We start from the raw sequence: 23,716 nt of genomic DNA on the forward strand, positions 1-23,716 counted from the left end.
TTGTGGACACAAGCTTCAAATACAATTGCCACATTGAATACATTATATATGTGCAAGTTGAATATCCTTTAGGGACAACAAGAGGCAACAAAAGGGCAAGGGAATGATATGACCTTAGATAGCTGAATGATGGAACAAATCACTGCAAATAGTTGAGATCAAGCTTGGATTATCATGATGATGACAATTATATTGCTTAAGCTTCATTATAATGTTTTCACTGTTTTTCTCCATAACAATCCATCTCGAAATGCAATATTACTGAACCCAGGGTACACTATATTGCTTACAGCTCAGCATGAGATGTGAGATATAAACTGAATCCCTACTAATTCCATGAAGGACTGGTCAAACGAACATCTCTAAAGACTGAAGTACCCCCTGATCCTGCAGGAGAAGGTGATGAGGCAACATAATGTGTTCCAGACACCGATACTGTTGCCATATTTGCAGAATGGCTTTGGTGCCCAGTAGGAGCAAAACGTGATGGACTTGCTATAACGGGCATTGATAGGGCTGTAGCAGGCTGGGTATGCGCAGCAGTTCCAATACTTGTTCGGTTGGTGTTCAGAACCTGCAAACACATGGTAACTGTACAAGTGAATAATGGGAATTTAGCAAGAAAGGAATCCAAATGAGACCTCAAGTATTTACATTTGAAATCAACAAAATTTCCCATGGAACTCTAACATGGTTATCTTGGGAAGTCGTTTCCCCTCAAGTTGACTTAGAAGATCATTCCAATGTCAGTACCACATACAGTTGCACTAAGATATTAGATATGGAACTAACAGTTTCTATGTGCCAAATATGTAAAGATAAGAGTAAGAAAGTGACATTACATCAAATGCTATTAAACTACAATTACGTTCACAAAAGAAAAACAAGGCGACCCAAGGTGGTGGCCAGGCGCCTTGTCCCCTAGGGCGCCTAGCATAGCCCAAGTGTCCACATATAAGTAAATGATAGATTTTATATTTGATTTTCTTTTATTTTTATGTTATACACACTTGATGCATTTTAACTGTTTTTGATTTGTTGGTGTACAATAAGCAAGTTAAGTGACATGCATTGTATCATACAACTAAATATAAGTTGACATTTACTAGGGTTTGACAACCGAAGAATAGGAGAAAGGGAGGCAGACTGAAATCTGTATTCTTCCTCCTGACGAGTCAATGTGCATGGATGCCTTCTTCTCTTCAACGGTGACCCAGGTATGTATGATTCACCTCCTCCCTTCTGTCTTCTTCTGCAACTCCGGCAGCACAGAGGCTGCTGCTGCCTCTTTTTTTTCTTTGTTTTTTCCTATGCAACTCTGGCAGCACAGTGTGCCGCTTTTTTTTTTGGCAGCTCCGGCAGCCGCTGCAACTCCAACAGCACAATGGCTGCTGCTGAAACTTCTCTTTTCTTCCATCTTTTCCCTTCTTCCCCCCCCCCCCTCCCTCTTCTATTTACAACGGATTTTGGGACCTAGGCGCCTAGACGATACTTTGACAGCTATGTACTTTGAATAATGCATTTGGTAAGTCAGGTCTCTAAAGTTTAGACCTTTGAATTTTCAAAGGTCTGAAAATTGTACCATCAAGCACGCAGAGAAGACAACTTCCCACCATTTCTTCCATCAAGAACAGCCATAATGTTGGAAATTCAAAAGTCTGAAAATAGTACCATCAAGCATGCAGAGAAGACAACTCCCCACCATTTCTTCCATCAAGAACAGCCATAATAATGGAAATTCAAAGGTCTGAAAATGGTACCATCAAGCACGCAGAGAAGACAACTCCCCAACATTTCTTCCATCAAGAACAGCCATAATGTTGGAGTTCAAGGTTTTGAAAGAAGTTTCCACAGATTTGAGTGCGAGGCCAACAATAATGCCCAGATTCCAGAAAGCTACCCAAAGGAGCGGGAAGGACAAGACAGATTAAAATTGCAGCAATTTGGACAGTCTGATATGATGAAGGTTTCCAGGCATTAAAGATTTCTGAGATCTGTTTTGGGGGAGAGGGGAGTAAAAGGGGGCGGGGGAGGGGGGGGGGACCGTCATTATGGTTGTTTCATTAATATTGAGGAAAGTGAGACATATATATTGTAAATATAACAGCTCTAATCACGCTGGTTCGGAGCCATTCAGGTGTTTATCGAAACAGCAACCCCTATTGACAAATTGAATAACAGCAATATAATGGATGACATAAAGACAACTATTTTGGACATTCCAGTGGTGATGGATACCAACCAGACGACCTACCTATTTCACATCCTATAAATTACACCGAATTGTAGTTGATTGATGCTCGAGTCGCTCGACTCGCACAAACAATAGTAGTGGAGGTGATGTAGGACAAAACATGATGAAAAAGAGGCCAATACACTGTTCACGTGAACAGTGTCACAGCCCCTTATTTTGCCTTGGTGGGGACTACATGAGAATCCAAGCTTTGACAAGTAAGAGGATTGGCTACTAGAAGACTTGAAGATCTGATTTTATTTTGTTACTATTCTCTTAGTAATACTTGGTTACTAAATCTATTAGTTTCTATTTTAGTTATTCTTGCATGTGGCTGAACTATAAAGCCTAATAGTTTCTAATTTTAATTACCTTCTATTTTAGTTAGGTTTCAGTAGTTTCTATTTTCCTACTTTCTATTTTAGCAAGTTTCTGTTTTTATTGTAAGCTTGCCTAAGCTATTAATAGGACCTCTATTGCAAGGAAAGAGCAGATTTTGAAGAATAGAATTTTCTGGCCAAGCTTGCCATCAATTATGGGTGTAATTCCTTGTTTCAACAGCTGGGATAGCTGTGGGTGAGAGACCCAGGGCTGAGAAAGCCCATCCCCCTATCCCCTTCTTCTTACTCAATTCCTTACTGTTCCTGTTGTTGTGTGACTCCAACCAACTGCTGCTTCTACATCTGTGACGACCTAGAAAGCATCCTAAACATCAACTGAATCTGCTGTTTCTGTTCAGAGGCAAAGAAGACCACTTTTCACACCTGCGGCTGCATCAGTTTCTTAGTCTCTGCTGCTGTTTCGAAGACCCTAATCTCAGCACTCTTCCTCCAAACAAGGGTGAGATTTGAAGGACTGTTTCAGGCACTCAAGAGCCCCACTCGACCAGCCTTTGAAGGCTGCCTGACTGCAGATCTGAGGGATACAATAAATCTCCCAAACCAGTAGCCGATTGTCTGAACAACCAGTCTTATTCCTACTGCAACTTGTGAAGATCATAACTCTGCAACCAGCCATTAGAATTGGCTGATATTTGGAGCATACAACCCCCCTCAAAACCTTCTTCACTCGATCCAAATATGGTGAAGTTCTGCTCGTTAGTTTGGTTCATATTTATTAAGCTACTAATTCTGTTTTTGTTTCTAATTTGATGTTCTGCTGCAATCTATCATCGATCCTACTATAGAGTGGTTAATGCGGACCCAAGGTGGTAATCTGCTATGGTGGGCTTCACAAAGAGAACAATAGAAGAATTAGAGTTGCAGGTTGAGAGAGGAGAAATCTCAGAAGAAGAAGAGGGGGGGGGGGGGGAGGAAGAGTGCACACGCACACAGCCCTCAGGCTACTCAAAGTCTCAAACCATAAACTCAATTCATTCTTCAAAGCTGTCTCCAACAATGGGGAATTACATCATATATAAAGAGAAATAAAAGACTCCTAATTACTTCTAAAACTTAGACTAACTAAAATAGAAACCCAATAAAACTCAAATTGGAAATTTCCTATAAGTCTAATAGCTACCCCAAAATAAAAGATCACATATCTTTCCCAAATAAATTCTAAATATCCTACTGAACCAGAACATGGTTGGGAACTGGTTCATCTTGGTTTGGATACCCAACTGGGTTTGGGTCGGTCCAAGGTAGTGTATCAGCATCAATTCCCTCGGTGTTGAGAAAAACTTGACCTCGAGTTTTGTAGAATAGTAGAAATAAAAGCTCTTGAGCGGGGGCTATGGTTCCATGTCTGCAACTTGAAGAAATTCCAAAATATGAAGCAATGGGAGTGCATCCATGTCAGGGAAATCATGAGGAAGAACAAACTCATGATGGGAAATGGCCTTCACTGCACTGGAGTCCGTCGTTACTTGATACAGCTTCCGTTACCGCCACTTTTGGCTGCTCTGGTTGAGGCTGTATCACTGGTGCTGCCTCTTTTGGCTTGGAACAAAAATCATCAACTACGTGACTAACCCATGAAGAATGAATGTCTAGGGCATGTGAAAAGGATGTAGGGTGCACAAGTTTCCGTCACGATCAATGATGCCTTTTCGTTCTTCTAGGTATTCACGACCCAATTTAATAACACGCCGAGGAGAATCAAACACTTCACAATGAGCACCATCACATTAATAGGAAACGGAGAATTCGACGAATACATAATCCTCAGAGTGAATAATGATCTGGTCGTTCTTGGATAACATCTCTGCCACAGATCGGGCGACAAAATTATGGCCTTGCCCTTCATCAATAAACAACATAGCAAGCTTTCCATTGGGCAATCGGCCCAAAACTTGAACACGAAACGGTCCATGGCCAGTTTGTAATTAAAAGAATCTTCAAGGGTTATGAAGGCAAACCAAAAAAAGGGTATGATGAGTAATAAAAATTAAAAACTAGGGATTTACTTGGGACAAAATAAAATTAAAGGGGATGAGGTGATAAGAGAGAAAAACAGGGGTACTATGGAAACGGAAAAAAAATTAGAAAGCATAAAGAACTATGAGAGGGAGGGGTATACTTCGAAGAACATGAGAATAAGAGTTTAAATCAGATATAGTGGGGCAGGGGCACTATTGGAAAAAAATGGGATTAAAGGAATAACTTATGGGAGGGTGAGAATCTGGAAGACGTGATGGACTTGGCTTCTACCGCTGGTAACCAGAGAGGATGCCTACAGGAAACATGGCTGAAGCTTGGGGAGTTCGACTAGAACTTCGACTTCAACAAGGAGAATCGAACAGCGGTTGGAGGAGTTTGAGTCACACTTGGACTTCAGCAAAGGACGGCGACTTTGACAGAAGAAGGCAGCAGCAGCTTCAAACCAGGTAGGAGTTTTCTCTCTTCTTTTCTTTTTTTTGCCTTTCGACGTTCTCTGACTCTCGCTCTACCTTCTCTGCTCTCCTTTTTTTCACTGGGTCTAACCCTATATTTCAGAAGGAAAGGGCGGCAGGGGCTGTCGCTGGAAAGGGCGGCGGGGGCTGTCACTGAAAAGGGGAGGTAGGGTTTGTTGCGGGTTGGGGTTGCTGTGATATCACAGGATGATATCACAGAGTTAGTTTTTTTTTTTTGGAAATCAAGGGAGGAGAGGGCTGCAGTGGAAGAGAAGGGTTCTGGGTTTCTGGTTGAGTTGAGGGATGGGACTGAGTTTGGATTCGACCTCTGTTCCCACAGAGTCGAACTTTTTTGTTTTTTGTGTGTGTTTCCGTTGTTTCAGCGAAGGTAGAAGGGGATGGGAAAGGTGGGGTTGGGGTTTCAATGGGGTCGGAGGAGAGGGATGGGAGATGGGAGGGCGATACGCAGTTTTTTTTTTTTTCACTGCTGCTGGTTGCAGAACAGTAACAGAAGAGAGGGATAGAGAAGAAAAAGAATGGTTGAGAGAGATTAACAGGGATGGAGTTGGATCCTTCGGCTCTGATACCAAATAATGCAGACCCAAGGTGGTAATCTGCTATGGTGGGCTTCACAAGAGAACAATAGAAGAATTAGAGTTGCACACGCACACAGCCCTCAGGCTACTCAAACCATAAACTCAATTCATTCTTCAAATCTGTCTCCAACGACGGGGAATTACATCATATATAAAGAGAAATAAAACACACCTAATTACTTCCTAAAACTTAGACTAACTAAATAGAAATTAAATAAAACTCAAATTGGAAATTTCCTATAAGTCTAATAGCTACCCTAAAATAAAAGATTGCATATCTTTCCCAAATAAAATAAATTCTAAATATCCTACTGAACCAGAACATGGTTGGGAACTGGTTCATCTTGGTTTGGATAACCAACTAGGTTTGGGTCGGTCCAAGGTAGTGTATCTGCATCAGTGGTTCTTAATTGAACCCCATCTACATTAGGAGGGGTAGGTAGGAAGAACTCTAAAACCCTACCAGATAGACAAACCCCACTCTGATACCAAACCCCAAAATTGACTGAACTCTTAAACCTCTCAGATTAATACCAAACTCTAGGAAACAATAGTGAATAAGAAGGATAAGAACCCCTCAAAAGATGGGAATGATCTGATGCGCGGTTTAGGAGAAATTTAGGAAACAGTGATCTCAAGGGCGGAGATCTCAGAAACAGTGAAACACTGAAACACTGAAACTGAAATTAAATCCAATCCAACCAACAGATTGGCCTGAAACTTGGATCAGACCTCAATCTCAGTAGTTTAATTCAAAGCCCTAAAGTATTCTAGAAATCAGATGCTTGAATTATAACTAATTTGAAAAAACCCAAATCTGAAATAGTGGAAACTGAAAAAAGAGAGATTTTTAAGTACCTCACAAACCAGAAATCAGAAGGGCCCCAAACTGTGGTCGAGTAAGGATCTAGGGTGAAACTATATTGTGCTACTGTTACAGGTGAAACAGATCTAGGGTTAGGGTTTTAGGGGGTAAATAATGTTGGCTAAACTGGGGACAAAACAGAGAATGCGATAGAATGACAAAACAGAAATTTTAACAGAAAGTTGATCACCAGCGGTTGGAATTAAATTAATAGACAGTAGACCAACAACCCTCTGGAATTCAGCAATCAAAACAACCACAGCAACAAGATATCGATCCCAACTTAGACACAAGCTTCAATCTGGCGGCAAACAGAGTATGGGATAAGAAAAGTTCAAGAAGTTGACCTATCTCAGGTTTGGGAATCCTTTCCAATCGATCACTCACAGATCCTTAGGCCTCAATGCTCTCAAATTGTCAATTAATCAAATCATGAGTGGCTTTAGAAGCCTTACCATGTTTATATAGACTGAAATATAAACTCCCATTCTAACTAGTAAACCTGAAAGCAAACTCCTACCATGAATAGGAATACTAAAAAGCTATTACAAAGCTTAAAAAAACAATTAATAACTAACTATTCCTACTTGAACTAGGAATGAAAATAAACTACTTCTAAGCCAAATCCCGTACGCCTACCTTGCTTCCACATTTTAGGCCCATTACAAAGAAGACACATGGAATCAGAGGCCTGATGCATACCTAACACAACCCAAGGCTTATTTCCACTAAAATAAGCCCTCTAGGTGACTTATCTGCATCAATTAGCAACAAGTAGCAGATGGTTGTAATTTATTATGGTAATCGCCAACTATATTCATCATGAATATTTTACTAAAATCATGACTAGATTAAAACATGCCTACTTTATCTGATTAGGCATGCATACCTTGAAACTTCACATGACACCCAGGTATTAAAGTTTGTGGGAAATATTTGAGTTCTGAGATTTCCAAGCATTTTGGAGAGTAACCAGAGTTTGCAAAGGAAATGCATACTTTCAAATAGATAGGGATGATCGATAAACTAGAGAAGAAAAGGAAAAGAAATAGAAAAGAAACAAGAGAAAAAATATGAAAAATAGACAACACTTGGGAAGATAGAGAAAAAATAGGAAGAAAATGTGGAAGAAGTTTCAAGTATTTTAGTTCCTGGCAAATTTGACCAAACCCAAAATTCCATCAACATCCCGACAAAAGTTTTGGAATTTTTTTGGGTCCAAACCAGGTTGAGACTTGGTTCTTGATTTGGAAATGCAATTTAAGACGATGCATGAAACAGGCAGAAACATAATAAGTAGTGATATCCTGCTTGAGGAATTCAATACGCATGACTTACTGGATTGTGTTGAAGAGGGCTATACATAGGCCTTCTGAGAGGAGAAGCAGCAGAGGGAGATGTGCTGCGCATGCGTTGCAAATGGCGGCTTTGTGTACTGTGGTTAGAGACATCTTCGGCTTCTCCTTCTAAATCACCACCAAAATTAGCTTCGGAGCTCACCTTAGGAGCAGCATGCCTAGTAATTGACCCCAATTCAGCTGTAGCATCCACTTGTAGAGAACCAGAAGGGCGAGTAATTGATGCTTGCATACTGTTTCGTTTCTTCATTTCCTCCTCAGCATTTAAAATCTGTAGGACACCAACAATGTTAGCTCCTACTAACAGAATGAAGAAAGAACTGATTAAAGAGGTAAATCTGCAGTTATAAAAGTGAAACATAACTCAGAACTACAGAAATAACACCCACCACGCACTTCAGCCAGATCTTCAAGAAGGTAGAACAAAATCTCACCTGCTTCAGCATCTGTACTAGATTGTGCTTCTTCTCATTTAAATTTTGCAACTTCTCCTCCAATTCACTTTTCCTTTTCTCTTTGTCACTAAGTACAGCCAAACCGTTTACCTGTCAAGTAAGACGACTCTCGACTGTTAAAGGAACAATCTATATAAAGAGGAGGGGGGAAACAAAGGTCCAGCAACGATAATCCATGTGCAAGTCATTAAAAACTGTAGGATGCAAGCAGTATTTCAATGTAAGACCAAAGATAGCAGAGGACACCCAGACAGCATTAGCGAGGAGATCTTAAACTTCTTATGATTGAATTCTACTTTAAATCACACGTGGGGGGTGTAGTTAGGCTTTTGAGGATTCCCACTCTCAACTAAGTCTCACAGCAAATCTGAATCTCACAGAACAAAGAAGAGGCTCAAGCAAAAAATCTCATCAATCAAATTTGTGTACAAGGCTGGACCCCTTGCAAACTTATATAGAAACTCATAAAACAGACTCAAAACATTAAAAAAAGAAAGGCCTAACCCAATCCTTAACTAAAAGGTAACATAAATTGACTAGGAAACTAAAGTAATGAAGGAAACTAACCCAAAACAGGACTGGTCTAATAGATCCTAAACCAACCTAACTAAAACACTTAAAAACAATTAAAATTAAAAATAAAGACGATGCCAAAAAGAAAATAACATTATCGATGGAGACGCTCCACCCCTGCAGTAACAGTAACACATCGGCGAAGATGTGAGACCTGTCCGCCATGTCTGATATCCCTCCGGTGGCTTTGGCCGCCGGTCTCTCCCTCCATCTTCCTGCTCCCCCCCCCCCTCTTCCCTAACCTCTCTTCCAGCCCCTCCCTTCCCTCCCTGCTCCTGGCAACAAGTCCTGGAACTCCCTCTTCAAGCCTGTTTCCTCCTCTGAAAGGGAGGGACATCCTCTTCACTTTGTGCCTCCTTCCCTTGTCGATGACCGTCTTGTTGGCCTCTGTCCGTGAGGGCTTCTTGACTCTGAAATCTCCAAATGGTCGAAATTCCTGGTTGGTCACTTCCTAGGGAGCAGACCACCTTTCAATATCGTCAAGTCTTCTCTTTCCAAGCAATGGCTATCTCTTGGATCGATGGATACCTTCCTTCTTGAATCCAGAGTCTTTATCTTCAATTTCTCTAATAAAGAAGACAAATTGAAAGCCCTTGAGGGAGGCCCTTGGCTGGTGGGGAAAAACACTATCTTCCTTTGACAGTGGGATTAACATCTGCAACTAAACAAGGTTGATTTCCTCTCCATCCCTTATGGATTACTCTGCCTGGTCTTCCACTCCATTTCTGGTGTGAAAAGGGCCTGAGCATTATTGGATCAGTGATCGGAAAGCCTCTTTTCTCTGACAACCGCACAAAGAAGATGGACAGATTATCTTTTGCTAGGATTTGTGTCCTCGTCTCTGCCTATGGTCCTCCTCCATCTTCTGTCACTATCTTAGACAACGATGGCTTTTCCTTCCAACAAAAGATCTTCTACGAAAGGCTGCTGCCCCACTGCAAATTTTGCAAGTCTTTTGGTTACACTCCTCCCTTGTGTGCAAGTCATTGTCCACTTCTGGTTGTGATGTAGTTTCTCCTCGCAAGACCCCTGCTGCCGCTGCTGCTACTGTGTGTGAAGACTACTCCACCAGGGCTTGTAGAAGTCCCTCTGTGTGCAAAGTTAACCCCCCAGGGATGTCTGAGCCTGTAGCCTCGCCTTTTCCGGCATCTTCTGCTCAACATGATCCCAGTCGTGGCCGGGGAAGAAGCCGCACTCGTAAGTCTCGCTGGAAGGTCCTTCGGGTGTCAGTTTCCCCTCGCTGCCCTTCTCCCTCCGGACCGATGGTCCCCCATCCTGCTACCACTGATCCTAATCGTTTCTCTGTCCTTCAGTCTGCCACCCTCAATGACGATGGTGGTCTCTCTCCCCCCGAGGAGTTGAATACCACAAACCCTTCTCTGCTCTCCTGCTCGACCTGTTCCTTTCCTGTGCAAGCCCCCTTTGCTCTTTCACCTGCTGAGCCTGGCATCCCTCTGCGGGCTTCCCCAAAGCTCCCCTCGAACATTGGGATTTCCTCTTTTCTCCAAAAGCAGGTCAAGAGTTTTTTAACTCCTAGACCTTCCCTGACCTCGATAATCCCCCCTTTGGCTCCCTCTTTTTTGCCCCTTCCCCCTCTACTTCGGCCCACTCTCCCCCTCTCTTTGGCTGGCCCATCTGGCTTTAATGGGCCGGTCCCCTCTTTGACCGTTATTTCAAATGCTTCTGGGCCCATTCCTCCCCCCGATCCAGCCCATTTTCACCCCTTCTTTGCCTGGCCCATCTTGTCCTAATGGGCCAGCTTCCTCTTCTCCCCAAACTCTCCATGTCTTTCGTCGCCGTAATCCTAGTTTCCCTCCTTTCCTCAAGAAGCGCCCCTACATTACTTACTCCAGGCACGGTCCAGAGTCGTTTTCGCATAACTTTTTGGATTATAGGAATAGTGCTACTGGTGGTGAGCCCATTGACCCAGGCTAGTCTCTCTTGCGCCTGGCCTGGTTTTGGATGGCTAGGTGTCGTTCCTTTTGCGAGCGTGTGGCTCCCCTTTTATTTACGCTTTTGTTAGGGCCTTGTCCCTTTTGTCTGGCTTAGCCTTTGGCAGGTCTTGGCTTGTATCCTCCCCCCCCCTCTTTTTTTTCCTTCCTCCTTTGGTAATTGAATTATTTATTCATTCAAAAAATAAATAAAGACAATAACTTAACTAATCCTGTATGTCTACCCTCTCTCTCTCTCTCTTGATTACCTCGGCAAGTGGTTGCCTTGGGGTTCCATGGTTACCTTGCAGCCGAGCCACCTAGGCATTGCCTTGACAATAATGTTGGCGAGGTAATTCACTAACCTCCCTACCAACACCAATTTATTGAAATTGGAAAAGTTTTGGCATGAGAAACTAGGTTACAAGCAAAAAAATATAAAAGGGTGACATAAAACATGATTTTGATTCCTTGCTACATATCAAGAACCATGCATCATCTAAGTTTCCTAAGTATCATCTTATCATGCTTCACACATCAGTCGTTTCATAATTAACTAACCATCTCAGTCAAGTTTTTTTCATCTTCTGAACTATCAATGCTAACTCCAGGTTCCTGCAAAAGCTTCTTATCCATCCTTCTAGTTTTGCCACCTATATCATCTTGATGCTATAAGTTCAGGTACAGCTGTTTGGACACAAATACGGCTCCTTTTTTAAAATAGATAATATAGCTTCCCACTCATCCATCTCTGACAACTATAATTCTTAGTCATGCACAATATAGGGATATCACATATATGACTAGCTGCCTTGTAACCCATCTATAAACAATATGATAGTATCATCTCTATAAAGTAGCATCACTAAACCCAATATGGTTCAGCCTCAGCCTTGATCACATTAATGTCCTAGGTGAACAGTTAAACCCCATAGACAAAGATAAAAACAAAGAATGCATCTTGAGGACAAAGAAATCCATTAATTACCCTCCCAAGTCCCAACCCATCTTTGTACCACAATGCTTAACTCTGCCTTCATCACATCCATGAACAGTTAACTTCGTGAGATAATCATTATTCATTACTACTGTAATACTTTTTTTTTGGGTGTGTCTTATGATGTGTACAAAGCAAGTCTCAGAAAGGCTCATGTATAGAGTCATGAAATAGGTAAATGGAAAAAGATCAAGAGTCTCAAGGGAGATATTGGAATAAAAAAGGAGCCAAAGTAGGGATGGTAACTCAACAGTCACCACTTTTTGCTGATAAGAAACACTTCTATACGTATTTATACAAGGGAACTCTTTCAAACCCTGGTCAAATGTGGAGCGTCATGGAGAAAACCCATATCAAACCCTTTTAGGTTGGGTCTGCTTCACGTCCTGGTCATGAGTTCTGTTAGCAAAAAAGGCGTGTTCCCGTTTTTTACCGTTTTAACCACGTTTTGCCGTATGTTTCCCAAACATACAGGAAAAAATGGCAAACAGCAAGCATTCCCATTTTAAACACGTTTCCGTTTTGTAAAGAATCCCAGAACCTGTAACCAATGCCTGGCAAAGAGAGGAGAGAAGATAGAAAGAGATGGAGAACAATGGGAGAAAAGGGTTGTGCGATAGAATATTTTTTCTACCGTACTTGCCAACATATATTTATATTAAGCCAAAACAGAATTACAAAAAAAATTTTAACTCTTACCTAATTAAGCCTAAAACCTAAAACAAGAAACTTTCTTAGACTAGGAAACTAACAATTAAAGATATAAACTAATAAAGGAAACCACGATAGGGGAACTCCCCCTATCATGTTACATATCTCTTAACACTCCCCCTCAAGCTGGAGTACACACATATCAAAAGAAAGCTCCAGCTTGGACCAACAAGAACAAATATGAAAGGCAGCACCAGTCTTAAACACATGCAGTCATAGACACTAGCGAGCTCAAAGTAGCACTCCAAGCAACAAATCCATCAACAATAGCAGCCCAACAAATCCAATCAGCAACAAGTCAACACCAAAAGCTCTTCCCAAGGAAGTCAACAAAATGCAGCACCCAACGGCTACATCAAACGTCCTTTCCAAATGCAAGTCTAGGGACTACACAAAATCCCATAAAAGGAGCAGCTCCAATGGCTACACAAAATCCCATTAAAAGTGCAGCTCCAGTGACTACACAAAATCCCATAAAAGGTGCAGCTCCAATGGCTATACAAAATCCCATAAAAGTGCAGTCCAGTGACTACACAAAAGCCCATAAGTGTAGCTCCAACGGCTACACAAAAGCCCTTCTCAAGGAAGGCAATCCAACAACAATCATACTCACTCCTGAGTCCCAAACACCAAAAAAAAAATATATATATATATATATATATCTCAGATAAAATTGCTTGCAGTAGACATCTTCACAGACTTTCCCTTGTTTTTAGGTAAGTATAATTAAACTATTTAATTTAATAAGTTTTAAATAAAAAAAAAGACTTTCTAACTTTCTAACGCTTTTTTTTTTTTTTCCATTCTTAAAAAAAAAAAAAAACAAAGGACTCTATATACATTCACTGTACATCTCGCTCTCCCAAAAAAAAATAGGGTTCATAAATTGAGAAAATAAATACTTTTCCCTTGTTTTTAGGTAAGTAATCTTCATTTACCAAAAATGCCTTTCAACAATCTTATCTTTCAAAAAAAAAAATAGAAACAATTCTATATACATTCACTCTACATGTCGGTCTCCCAAAAAAAATAGTGTTCATAAATTGATAAAATAACAAACTTTTCCCTTGTTGTTAGGTAAGTTTTTTTTTTTTTCCCATTCTTCAAAAAAAAAAACAAGTCTATGTACATTCACTGTACATCTCGCTCTCCCAAAAAATAGGGTTCATAAATTGAGAAAATAAATACTTTTCCCTTGTTTTTACCAAAAATGCCTTTCAACAATCTTATCTTCAAAAAAAAATAGGAACAAGTCTATATACATTCACTGTACATCTCGGTCTCTCAAAAAAATTAGTGTTCATAAATGGAGAAAATAATAGACTTGTCCCTTGTTTTTAGGTAAGTATATTTAAATTATTTAATAAGTTTAAAAAAAAAAAAGACTTTCTAACTTTCTAATGCTTTTTTTTTTTTTTCACCATTCTTCAAAAAAAAAAAAAAAAAAACCACAAACGAGTCTATGTACATTCATTGTACATCTTGCTCTCCCAAAAAACAATAGGATTCATAAATTGAGAAAATAAATATTTTTCCCTTATTTTTAGGTAAGGAATCTTCATTTCCTAAGACTTTTCCATTCTTATAAAAAAAATATAAACGACTCTGTTATCCACTCTCTCATCTCGCTCTCCCAAAAAAATAGGATTCATAAATTGAGAAAATAAATACTTTTTCCTTATTTTTAGGTAAGGAATCTTCATTTCCTAAGACTTTTCCATTCTTATAAAAAAAATATAAACGACTCTGCTATCCACTCTCTCATTCTCTACCAAAAAAATACCCTTCAGCACTACACTTGTTACAGCCAAGTGTAGTGCTGATTTGGTCAATACATGGAACTTGAGAGTTACTGTAATGTTTTTTTACATAAACAACTTTATTATTTAAGTAAACATCTAAAATGTTAGGTGTTCATTTAGGTGATTCATAAGTGAAAAAAGCAAACACATGCATTTGCACGTGTAACTTTACTAGTATATATATATATCTCAGATAAAATTGCTTGCAGTAGACATCTTCACAGACAATAGACTAGACATCTTCAATCTCCCCCTCACTTGTAGCACTACACGTGAACAAATAATTCAGAGAATATTCCACCAATACATGGCAACAATAAATATCATCCCATAACAAATAAGATCCCAATAATCATCAATCAAGAGCAGCCACATACAATCACCAATAAAGAGAAGCACCGCTCACGATAGAAAATAAAATCCCAAACCAACGCGATCCGGGGTCCACCAAAGCAAGAGAATGGCAAATTTGTAATTAATCCATCAATCCCAATGTAATCCCAATCTTAAAACCCAACTATTGATACATCCAAGAGAGGCAAAACATAAGTACACGGAAGTGGTGGCAATCTGGTAATTAATTAAAATTTTCAAGTGGCTTTTGGATAGATAAATAGGGGAATGGCAGAATGGTAAATAACTCAAAGTTGAAAAAAAGGGATGGCATATCTGTAATTAGGTGAAATCTAATTACAAATACCACCCAAGGCAAAACGGTAATCTTGGAATGAAAAGTAAAATAAGGACATGAGGGACTTAGTGCTAATAGGGCGTATAAATGGAAAACTCAAATAATGAAATAAAGGACAAAGGAATATGGAAAGCAATCAAAGCACTTATCATATTCTACCAATTTGTAGAGGAAGTCTTCTTCCTCATAAAACCATTTGGAGCGAGCAAGGTACTAAAACTCGGGTCTCGGTTCCAACTCGACCCTTGGAAAAACCGAGTCAAGTAGAGTCGAGATCTCACTGAGTTAGTGCATTTTTTTTCCGACTCGAAGCCTCGATGGGTTTTAGACATAATTTGGGTCTGAAACTTGGTATTTAGCCTATTTTAGGCCATTTCAACATAATGGCACTATCAGATTTTGCAAAAACAAAGTCCAAATATGAGTTTCAATTCGGACCATAGGTTGGTAAGCGATGATGTACTAAAATACCCTACTCTACACAAAATTTAGTAATAGAAAGCAAGCAAAACATTCAATTAATAACTAAACAACTTAAATAAGAATCAGAAATGTTAAAGTGATACATCAAACTGTTTAATAGTGTTACAACTATCATCACATAAAATGACTTTGAATCAAGTATTCAGTCCCCGCTAGTGTCACACAGTCTTTCCATGATGTGTTGCTGTAATGTTGCATATAGTGCTCCACAGCAAGCATATAAGAGTTCTGTCGAGTTAGGTAAGTAAATACATAGTAGATGGGACATTTCCATGGGTCAACCCTAGATCTCGCCGAGATATGTCAAGTTCTGTCGAGTTAGGTAAGTAAATACCTAGTAGAAGGGTCATTTCCATGGGTCAACTCGAGATCCAAGATCTCGGCGAGATTTTGCACTTTTATGTACCGTATGCCATCTCATCTCGGTTTCTCAGAAAACCGAGACAAGAACCGAGATCTCACCGAGTCGAGACAAGTTTTAGAACTATGGGAGCAAGAACCCAGGAGATTGAGACCTTCACGCAACGAGAAGAAAACCACGGCTAATCGCAAATTGCATGAGATCAGCAAGCATAATCGACACAATGGTGACCATCTTCAACAAGTGCAAATCGATGCCCAGATCTCGGCGAGATATTGCAATTTGATGTACCGTATGCCATCTCATCTCGGTTTCTCAGAAAACAGAGACGAGAACCGAGATCTCGCCGAGTCGAGACAAGTTTTAGAACTATGGGAGCAAGAACCAAGGAGATTGAGACCTTCACGCAACGAGAAGAAAACCACGGCTAATCGCAAATTGCATGAGATCAGCAAGCATAATCGACACAATGGTGACCATCTTCAACAAGTGCAAATCGATGCTCAGATCAGCAAACAAAAAGCAAGAGCAATCATCGACTCCATCGACCAAACCTTCGAACCAGCAAATATCAGAAACCATAGCAGCGGTATATAAATCTTCTTTATCTTCTTCATCTTCTTCGATTGATCGATCGATAAACCAATCATCAAGGAATTTATTAACAGCAAACACACATGCCGAAAGGGGACACTACCATCTTCAGTAACCTACCAAGAACAGCAACTTTCTTGGACCAAGAAATCACCAGCAATCGATTGCATCAAATAGCAGCAAAGGTAACCAACTAAGCAAATAAATTTCGAGAACCATCAAGAACACTGCTTACCAAGTAAACGCCTTCGACAATGACAAAAAATAGCGGCAAATAAATAAAATGATAACATACGACCAACAGTAGCACGCCAAGAGGAATCAATTCAGGTATAATCAAGGGGAAGCAACGGCCACTCATCATCAAACAAATAGACATGGCAAGTTTTCAATTAAAGCCATCAATAAACGTAGATCAGCATGGATTGATCAGCAACATCAGCATACGAAACCCTAGTTCTTTTTCTTCTATGAACTAGGGTTCCCTTCTTCAAACTGGAAATCCTAGACGACTCTCAAAACGGAAATCACGAAGAGAACCAGGTATTGGTTACTGCTCTGATACCATGTAATGAATCCCAGAACCTGTAACCAGTGCCTAACAAAGAGAGGAGAGAAGATAGAAAGAGATGGAGAACAATGGGAGAAAAGAGTTGTGCGATAGAATATTTCTTCTACCGTACTCGCCAACATATATTTATTTTAAGCCAAAACAGAATTATAAAAGGAATATAACTCTTGCCAAATTAATTCTAAAGCCTAAAACAAGAAACTTACTTAGACTAGGAAACTAACAATTAAAAACATAAACTAATAAAGGAAACCACGACAGGGGGACTCCCCCTATCGTGTTACATCTCTTAACATATTTTTTTGCCGTTTTTTAAGACCTTGGACTTAAGTAATCATTTCTCTCTCCCAAACTCTGGCCTGATTCTTTCACCAACGTAAAGATGACTCGAAGTGCTACATTTTTCATGATATCACCTTCACTCAAGGTCAATGCATGGTTACTGAAATTAGAAGCATGTATTTCAATGGAAATTCCTCAATTTATATGAGAATAGTGTCATTTTTTTGGTTCATTTTTTATAATATAAACGTTTAAAACCTGTACCGTCTGTTTATAGGTTTTTACCGCTTAAAACCCGTACCATAGTACTCCATTTTTTTTGCCAATCTCGTTTTTGCTAACTATGGACTCATGACATTATTGTTCCCCTTTTGAAGTCGTTCTTGCACCAAAATTAGGCATGGCTTGATTTTGAGTTTATGTAGTTTAAATCCAGTTTACTGTTTATACCGGTTTAATTGCTGACAATAATTAAGTTTGTCCCATCCCCACTAGAACAAGCCCAATAAAGACATAGAGTCCTTACCTCCACGGTGAGTTGGACCGAGGACACCGGCTTCTCCTCCTGCGAAGCTTTTGAAGTGAGGGCATCGGCATCTGGTACGGCGAGTTTGGCAGCAGGAGATGGAAGAGAGTCTGAAGTAACCCTAGTTTGTTCAGACCGAGAATCACTGTCCGCTCCGTTTAGATCTCCAGCGTGCCCAACAGATGGCAGCTCATCAGAACAATTGACCCCACTTGGATGGGATTGGGGCTGAGTAGTTTCAGTAGATTGGTGATTTTGTTTGGAGCATCCACTGTCTCCAACGCCTTCCTCTTGCTTTGAATCGGGGTTAGAGCAGGGGTTAGGGTTAGGGCTAGGGTTAGGGTCAGATGAGGTGGTGGCCTCGACAGCGGCGGTGGTGGCGGTGGTGACGGTGGAGAAGCGAGAAAGGGCCTTGGTTCGCTTGCCGATGAGAATTCTGAAATCTTTGAGGGAAATGCGAGAAGTTGGCATTAGCCATCGGCGGGGAACATCGGGAACCCTGTGCAGGTTCCCCCTGTAAAACGAGATAGCAACCATCTCTGATCTCTCCTTCGATCCAACCTCAAAGCTCTCTTCGTTCCTCCTTACAGTGCTTCTCTCTTCTTCGGAATGACAAGTTGACAATTTTTTACGTCCCCGCAGGAATTCCCCCGGCGTTCCTTCCCGCCTAGAGGCATCTCCCATCCACGAGACCTCGCACCCCGCAGGAATCCATCCATTTGTAACTGTTCTAGTGTTCTCGTCTAAAAAAAATGGAAAATTTACACAGACCTCCCCTGAATTATCATGTAACTACAAAAACACCCGTAAATTTTTTATAATTACTCATACCCTCTACTTTTTTAAAAAACTTAACAAATGCACCTCTACCATTAGTTGTTCGGTAAGTGGTTTTAAGTCATTTTATGGCCAATATACCCTTGATTGGGTAGAATGACACTATTGTCATCTTCTTCTTCTTCTTCCTGGTTCTCACCCTAAAACAATGGAAATGAGGAAAAGAAGCTAGAAGGTTGTCGATAATTATAGCGACATTTCTTTTCTATCATGATCAAAATACATGAACCTCTTTGCAACTGTTTACGGATTCGATCGTAGTTCCAGAATCATGGGTTACCTCTATAAAATCGAGATGACGAATAGTGGAACAAATAAATGTTTTGGCTAACTCAACAATAAGGCTTCGATTTGAGCATAGAATGATCAAAATTATCATAAATAGTTTTACTAGCAACAATCTTTATTTATAAAAATTATAAGATCAGACGTTCGGAGGCATTTACCATAATAGTTCATAGCAATCCAAACATTCATAGAGGTTCATCACAAAGATATGAAGGAATCACATAGGTCAAATCCCAAAACACCATTTTGGAGGTAAAGACTTATGTTGTTTATTAGATGGTATCCCAAAACTCTGTGCTGCCAAAAAAAAGAAGAAGCAAAACCCATCAAAACCTAAGTCCCTAGAAAGTTCAACTAAGAAAGAAAGAAGGTGGATGATATAGGGAGCCAATGTTACATAGGTCTCTCCAACATAAAAGAACATATTTTTAGGGCTTACCATCTGTATCTTGTCGTGTATCCGTTCAAGAAGCTGTCTATGATTCTCCGCCATTAGGGTTCTTCAAGAGCATTCAAGGAAAAGAATGGAAGAAAAATGTTTATTTTAGCATGAAGGGTAATTTGATCAATTTCATTTTATTCTAACGTTTTTAGTCCCAAGTTAATGACATGGGTGCATTTCTTAACTTTTTTTTTTTTAATAAGAGGGTATGAGTATTTATCCAAAATTGACGAGTGTTTTGTAATTACATGATACCTCAGCGGCTGAGGTATCATGTAAATTTCCCAAAAAATGGGGATATAGGGTCCTAATTGGTTCGACCCTTGGGGGCCAGGACCAAAAGCAGTCTGATTCCTATTCCTAAAACCATAATTAATCTATTAATATATATTAATGACGATTAAAATCATTTACTATAAATTCAAAGCTCTTGAACACTCCTGGCCCATTAGTTTGATCGATCTGATAGTCAAAATCAGCACAAATATATTTGCAGCAAGATTGAAAGAAGCCTTAGACCACATTATTGTCCCATATCAGTCTGTTTTCTTCCCTAGTTGGTTTATTTCAAACAATGTTTAAATCGTCCATGAGATGTTTCACTACATCAAGCATAAGAAGAAAGGTAAACATAAGATTGGAACTATCAAACTTGATACGCAGAAGGTCTTCGATTACCTTGAATGACCTTTCATCAAACTGTTAATGGATAATATCCAATTGTTGTTGTATAGATAGTAAGATTGTCTTGATTGATCTTGATTGGTTCTATTGTATATATGGGGTAGGACTGTTGTATGATTGGGCTGAGTTTCCTTGTTTGTGACTGATTGGTATCCTTGATCGTGATCCTTGGGGCTGAGGGGATGGTAGCTTGTATTATTTATTGAGTGGATCTTTCCATGGAAAGCAAGGAGTGTGTGAGTTTTCTTGGTGGATGTAGGTCATATCAAAGACCGAACCACGTTAATTTGGGTGTTCTTCCTCTTGTGTGAGTTGTTCCCATATAAAGTTCTTTGAATTTATCACAAACAAGTTATCATCAAGTTGGGTTTTTGTGTTCAATGGGCAGATTTTGTAATGGAATGCATAACTTTTGAATCCTTTCACTTGCTTTATCAATTGTTCAAATCAAGGATCCATCTCTCTCACCCACAACATTCATCGAGGTGATCCACTGTCTCCCTTCATTTTTATTCTATGCTCCCAAGCTCTCAGTTGCATCTTCTCAAAAGTAGCGGACTTTAACCTTCTCCAAGAAATTAAAGTGTATAATAGAACTTTGGCTGTCTCCCACTTGCTTTTTACAAACGACTTCTTTCTATTTTCATAAGTTAACCTCCAAGAGATCCACCACTTAAAAGCTTGCCTTGAGCTATTTTATAAAGCTAGATGCCAATGCATCAACTTTCAGAAATCAAGTCTCACGTTCAGCCTAAATACTCCTCCTCATATCAACCGGTGGTTTTCAAAGGTCTGCAAGATAATAATGGGCCCTCCAAGTACTTAGGCCTTCCAACAAATTATGGAGTATCTAAATCCCATCTTTCAAGATAGCAGGGACCGAGTATGCAACAAAGTTTATGGATGGAAGCAACAACTCATCTCTCATGCTAGTAAATAAGTCTTGATGAAATTTGTTGCTTGTTCAATCTCCAACTATGCAGGATCCCATTTCAATCTCTTGGTCTCCCACCATGATTAGATTAGGAAGGTAGTCTCTAACTTCTATTGAAGTCAGTTTGAAAATACTCAAAAAACTCATTGGATCTCGTGGTCTAGGCTTTATCGCTCCAAAGAGAAAGGGAGCATTGACCCACTCCTTCAAAATCTTGCCATATTATCAAAGGTTGCATGAACACTTTGCTAACCCCGATTCTCTATGGACCAAGTTCCCCAAAGCCATATACTCCCCCAATTGTGATTTTCTTGAGCAAGAGAAGGAAACCAGCCCTCTAGGAGCATCATTGAAGGCCGTAAAGTCCTGCTTAGTGGCTTACTCTGCCGAGTAGGTACAGGTGCTAACATCTCCATTTGGAACAACAATTGGATCCCCATACTTCCTAATTTTAAATTATGTTTTCCCAAATCTCGTAATTGCAATCTTTTATGGGTTTTTAATTTAATTGATGAAGGCAACAGAACTTGGAATCGCATATTGCTGCAATTATAGTTCCATCCCTTAAATATTAAAGAGAACTAAAAAATCAAACTTAGTATTTTTCCCAATAGCAAACTCGCAACCCTCCGGAGCATCAAGAAATGAGGTCCTCAGTGAAGATTGCCTACCATCTCCTTGATAACCAAAGGGCCAACAAATCCCCTCACCAAGCTATCTCTTCTCGTACTCATGATTGGCAGATGATTTCGGATAAGGTGTGGAAACATATTTGATCTTTTAAGACTTTGCCTAAAATCATAAATTTTTATGGTGTTCTTGTGCCCAATGTCTAGCTTTAGGGGAGGGTATCCAATCCCGCCAATTATCGCTTGAATCTTCATGCCTGATGTGTGGAGGCCTGGAATCTAATAATTATACATTGCTTGGCTAGCTGCCTGGTTTAGTAGCACTCTTTCCTATTTTGTCCCTTCTCTTACCAACCCAAATCTTCATGAATGGTTGGCTAGTTGGACATTCTATTTCTCTAAACAAATAACAAGCCATTGAAAATGCTAAGCCTTGGCTCCTTCATATGGCGGTTTCTTTGGCTTGCATGGACCGACTTAATATTTAATCAGAGAATCTGGACTCTAGTAGAAGTTTTCACCTCAGCTCAAAGAGCCTTCAATGAATTATAGACAACAAACAGTTTTGCTCCACAAACGCCATGATACTGATATGGATCGAACCAAATCGATCCGGAAAGGGTTTAAATGATGGAAAAATACACTTTTTGGTATCGAACCCTGTATCGGCCACAATATTGGCTGAAAAATAATAATAATTTTAAAATTTAAAAAGTAATATAGTTATAAAAATCAAAATGGGAGAACAAAAAAAGTGAAACTTAATTTTTTGGGTGAAATACTGGATAAAACACAACAAAACTTATATAGCCTATTTTTTAATGAGTATTGGCAGATCAAATGAATGTTGTAGATCCAAGTTTGATCTACAACATTCATGATATACTTCTTTGATATATGGTGCTTGAATTTTAAGGTTTAGAATGGGTCATGATGCCTTGATGTATAGTTGTTTAACTTTGAATAAATGTATTTAGGTAATAATTTCTCAATTTATGTGTGTATATTGTGTTTTTTTTCCCCCTCTGAACTAAAAATATCTAGATGTCTAATGCCAACAAACCATTTTCATTTTTTTTGTCGTTTTGGAATATCTGAACATATTTTATCCTGTCTTGTTTAATTTTTAAAACCATTTGAACGCCCTATCCTAGACAAAAAAAATAAAAAAAAATAAAAAATAAAATAATATATATATATATATATATATATATGTAATTGTAAAGTTGGTCAATTCCGACCTAGTGGTTAAAATTCGAGTTGAGAAACAATTCTCTGCAAAAGGGGTTAGTTGCAGGGATTGGGCTCTTCTCCAACGACCCCCCCAATGAGTGCCTAATGAGGCATTCAACGGTTGGGCTGTTGGGTGCACATGGGAAGTTGTGCTTGTGCGGGACCCCACAAGTGCCCAACAGCCCAGTTGTTGGATGCCTCACTAGGCGATGGGCTCGCAGGAGAGGAGTCGAAAACAGTTGCAGATCTTGCATTAGCAGGAGCCTCGTGCATTGTCTACGTCATTTTTTTTCTTTCTAAATAGCCCGTCCTAGACAAATTTTATTGCGGCATCGGTTTGGATTAAAATCCTCTGCAGTGCAGGCATCTGGTGGTGCACTGCAATACAACCCCGAGAGCTTGACACGTGGAAGAAGCTAATGGTGCAAGTTTGATGTAAGGCAGTGTTTTTTTTGGAATTGGAGAGCTTTAATAAAGGGGGGGGGGGGGGATAGGGGATGGGGATAAGCCCGAAGATGGTTTGAAAACTTTGAACTCATGACCTCTTATTTGATGAGTTGGTCTTTTGCCAACCGGACTGACCCCTTGGGTTCAATTGTTGTTTTTTTTCTTCTTTCTTCTCGAATTCGATAGCATTGGATGTCGCATCTTCCACGTATCAAGCTCTCAAACCCGTGCTACAGAGAATTTTTTCCCCTTGGGTCTCCGGACCCAACGAGTAACCACGGTGAGAGGAATCGTCCTCTTTCCTCCCCATCGAACGAATTGACACGGAATCTGTGCTAAATCACAGCGTATATAAATGTT

The 23,716-nt window shown here is 39.8% G+C and overlaps 1 protein-coding gene across 1 annotated transcript; it reads right to left on the reverse strand.

Annotated features, from left to right (window-relative positions):
- Positions 1–3: 3 nt before the first annotated feature.
- LOC122672779 lies at positions 4–18,563 on the reverse strand. Its single transcript, XM_043870267.1, has 4 exons — positions 17,863–18,563; positions 8,320–8,430; positions 7,866–8,156; positions 4–574 (listed from the first exon to the last, which is right to left on the reverse strand). Exons 1-4 carry the CDS (start codon positions 18,544–18,546, stop codon positions 329–331), a joined length of 1,332 nt encoding a protein of 443 aa, XP_043726202.1. The 5' UTR covers positions 18,547–18,563; the 3' UTR covers positions 4–328.
- Positions 18,564–23,716: the final 5,153 nt, after the last annotated feature.

Source organism: Telopea speciosissima, chromosome 8 (assembly GCF_018873765.1).
Source record: "Telopea speciosissima isolate NSW1024214 ecotype Mountain lineage chromosome 8, Tspe_v1, whole genome shotgun sequence".
Classification (NCBI taxonomy): domain Eukaryota; kingdom Viridiplantae; phylum Streptophyta; class Magnoliopsida; order Proteales; family Proteaceae; genus Telopea; species Telopea speciosissima.

Excerpts from the sequence above, each read along its gene's own strand:
- LOC122672779 (XM_043870267.1), bottom strand. The coding sequence starts at position 18,546 with ATGGGAGATGCCTCTAGGCGGGAAGGAACGCCGGGGGAATTCCTGCGG. Across the intron at positions 8,431-17,862 it reads CGGTCCAACTCACCGTGGAG|GTAAACGGTTTGGCTGTACT; the intron begins GTAAGGACTCTA and ends CTTACTTGACAG. Across the intron at positions 575-7,865 it reads GCCCTCTTCAACACAATCCA|GTTCTGAACACCAACCGAAC; the intron begins GTAAGTCATGCG and ends ATGTGTTTGCAG.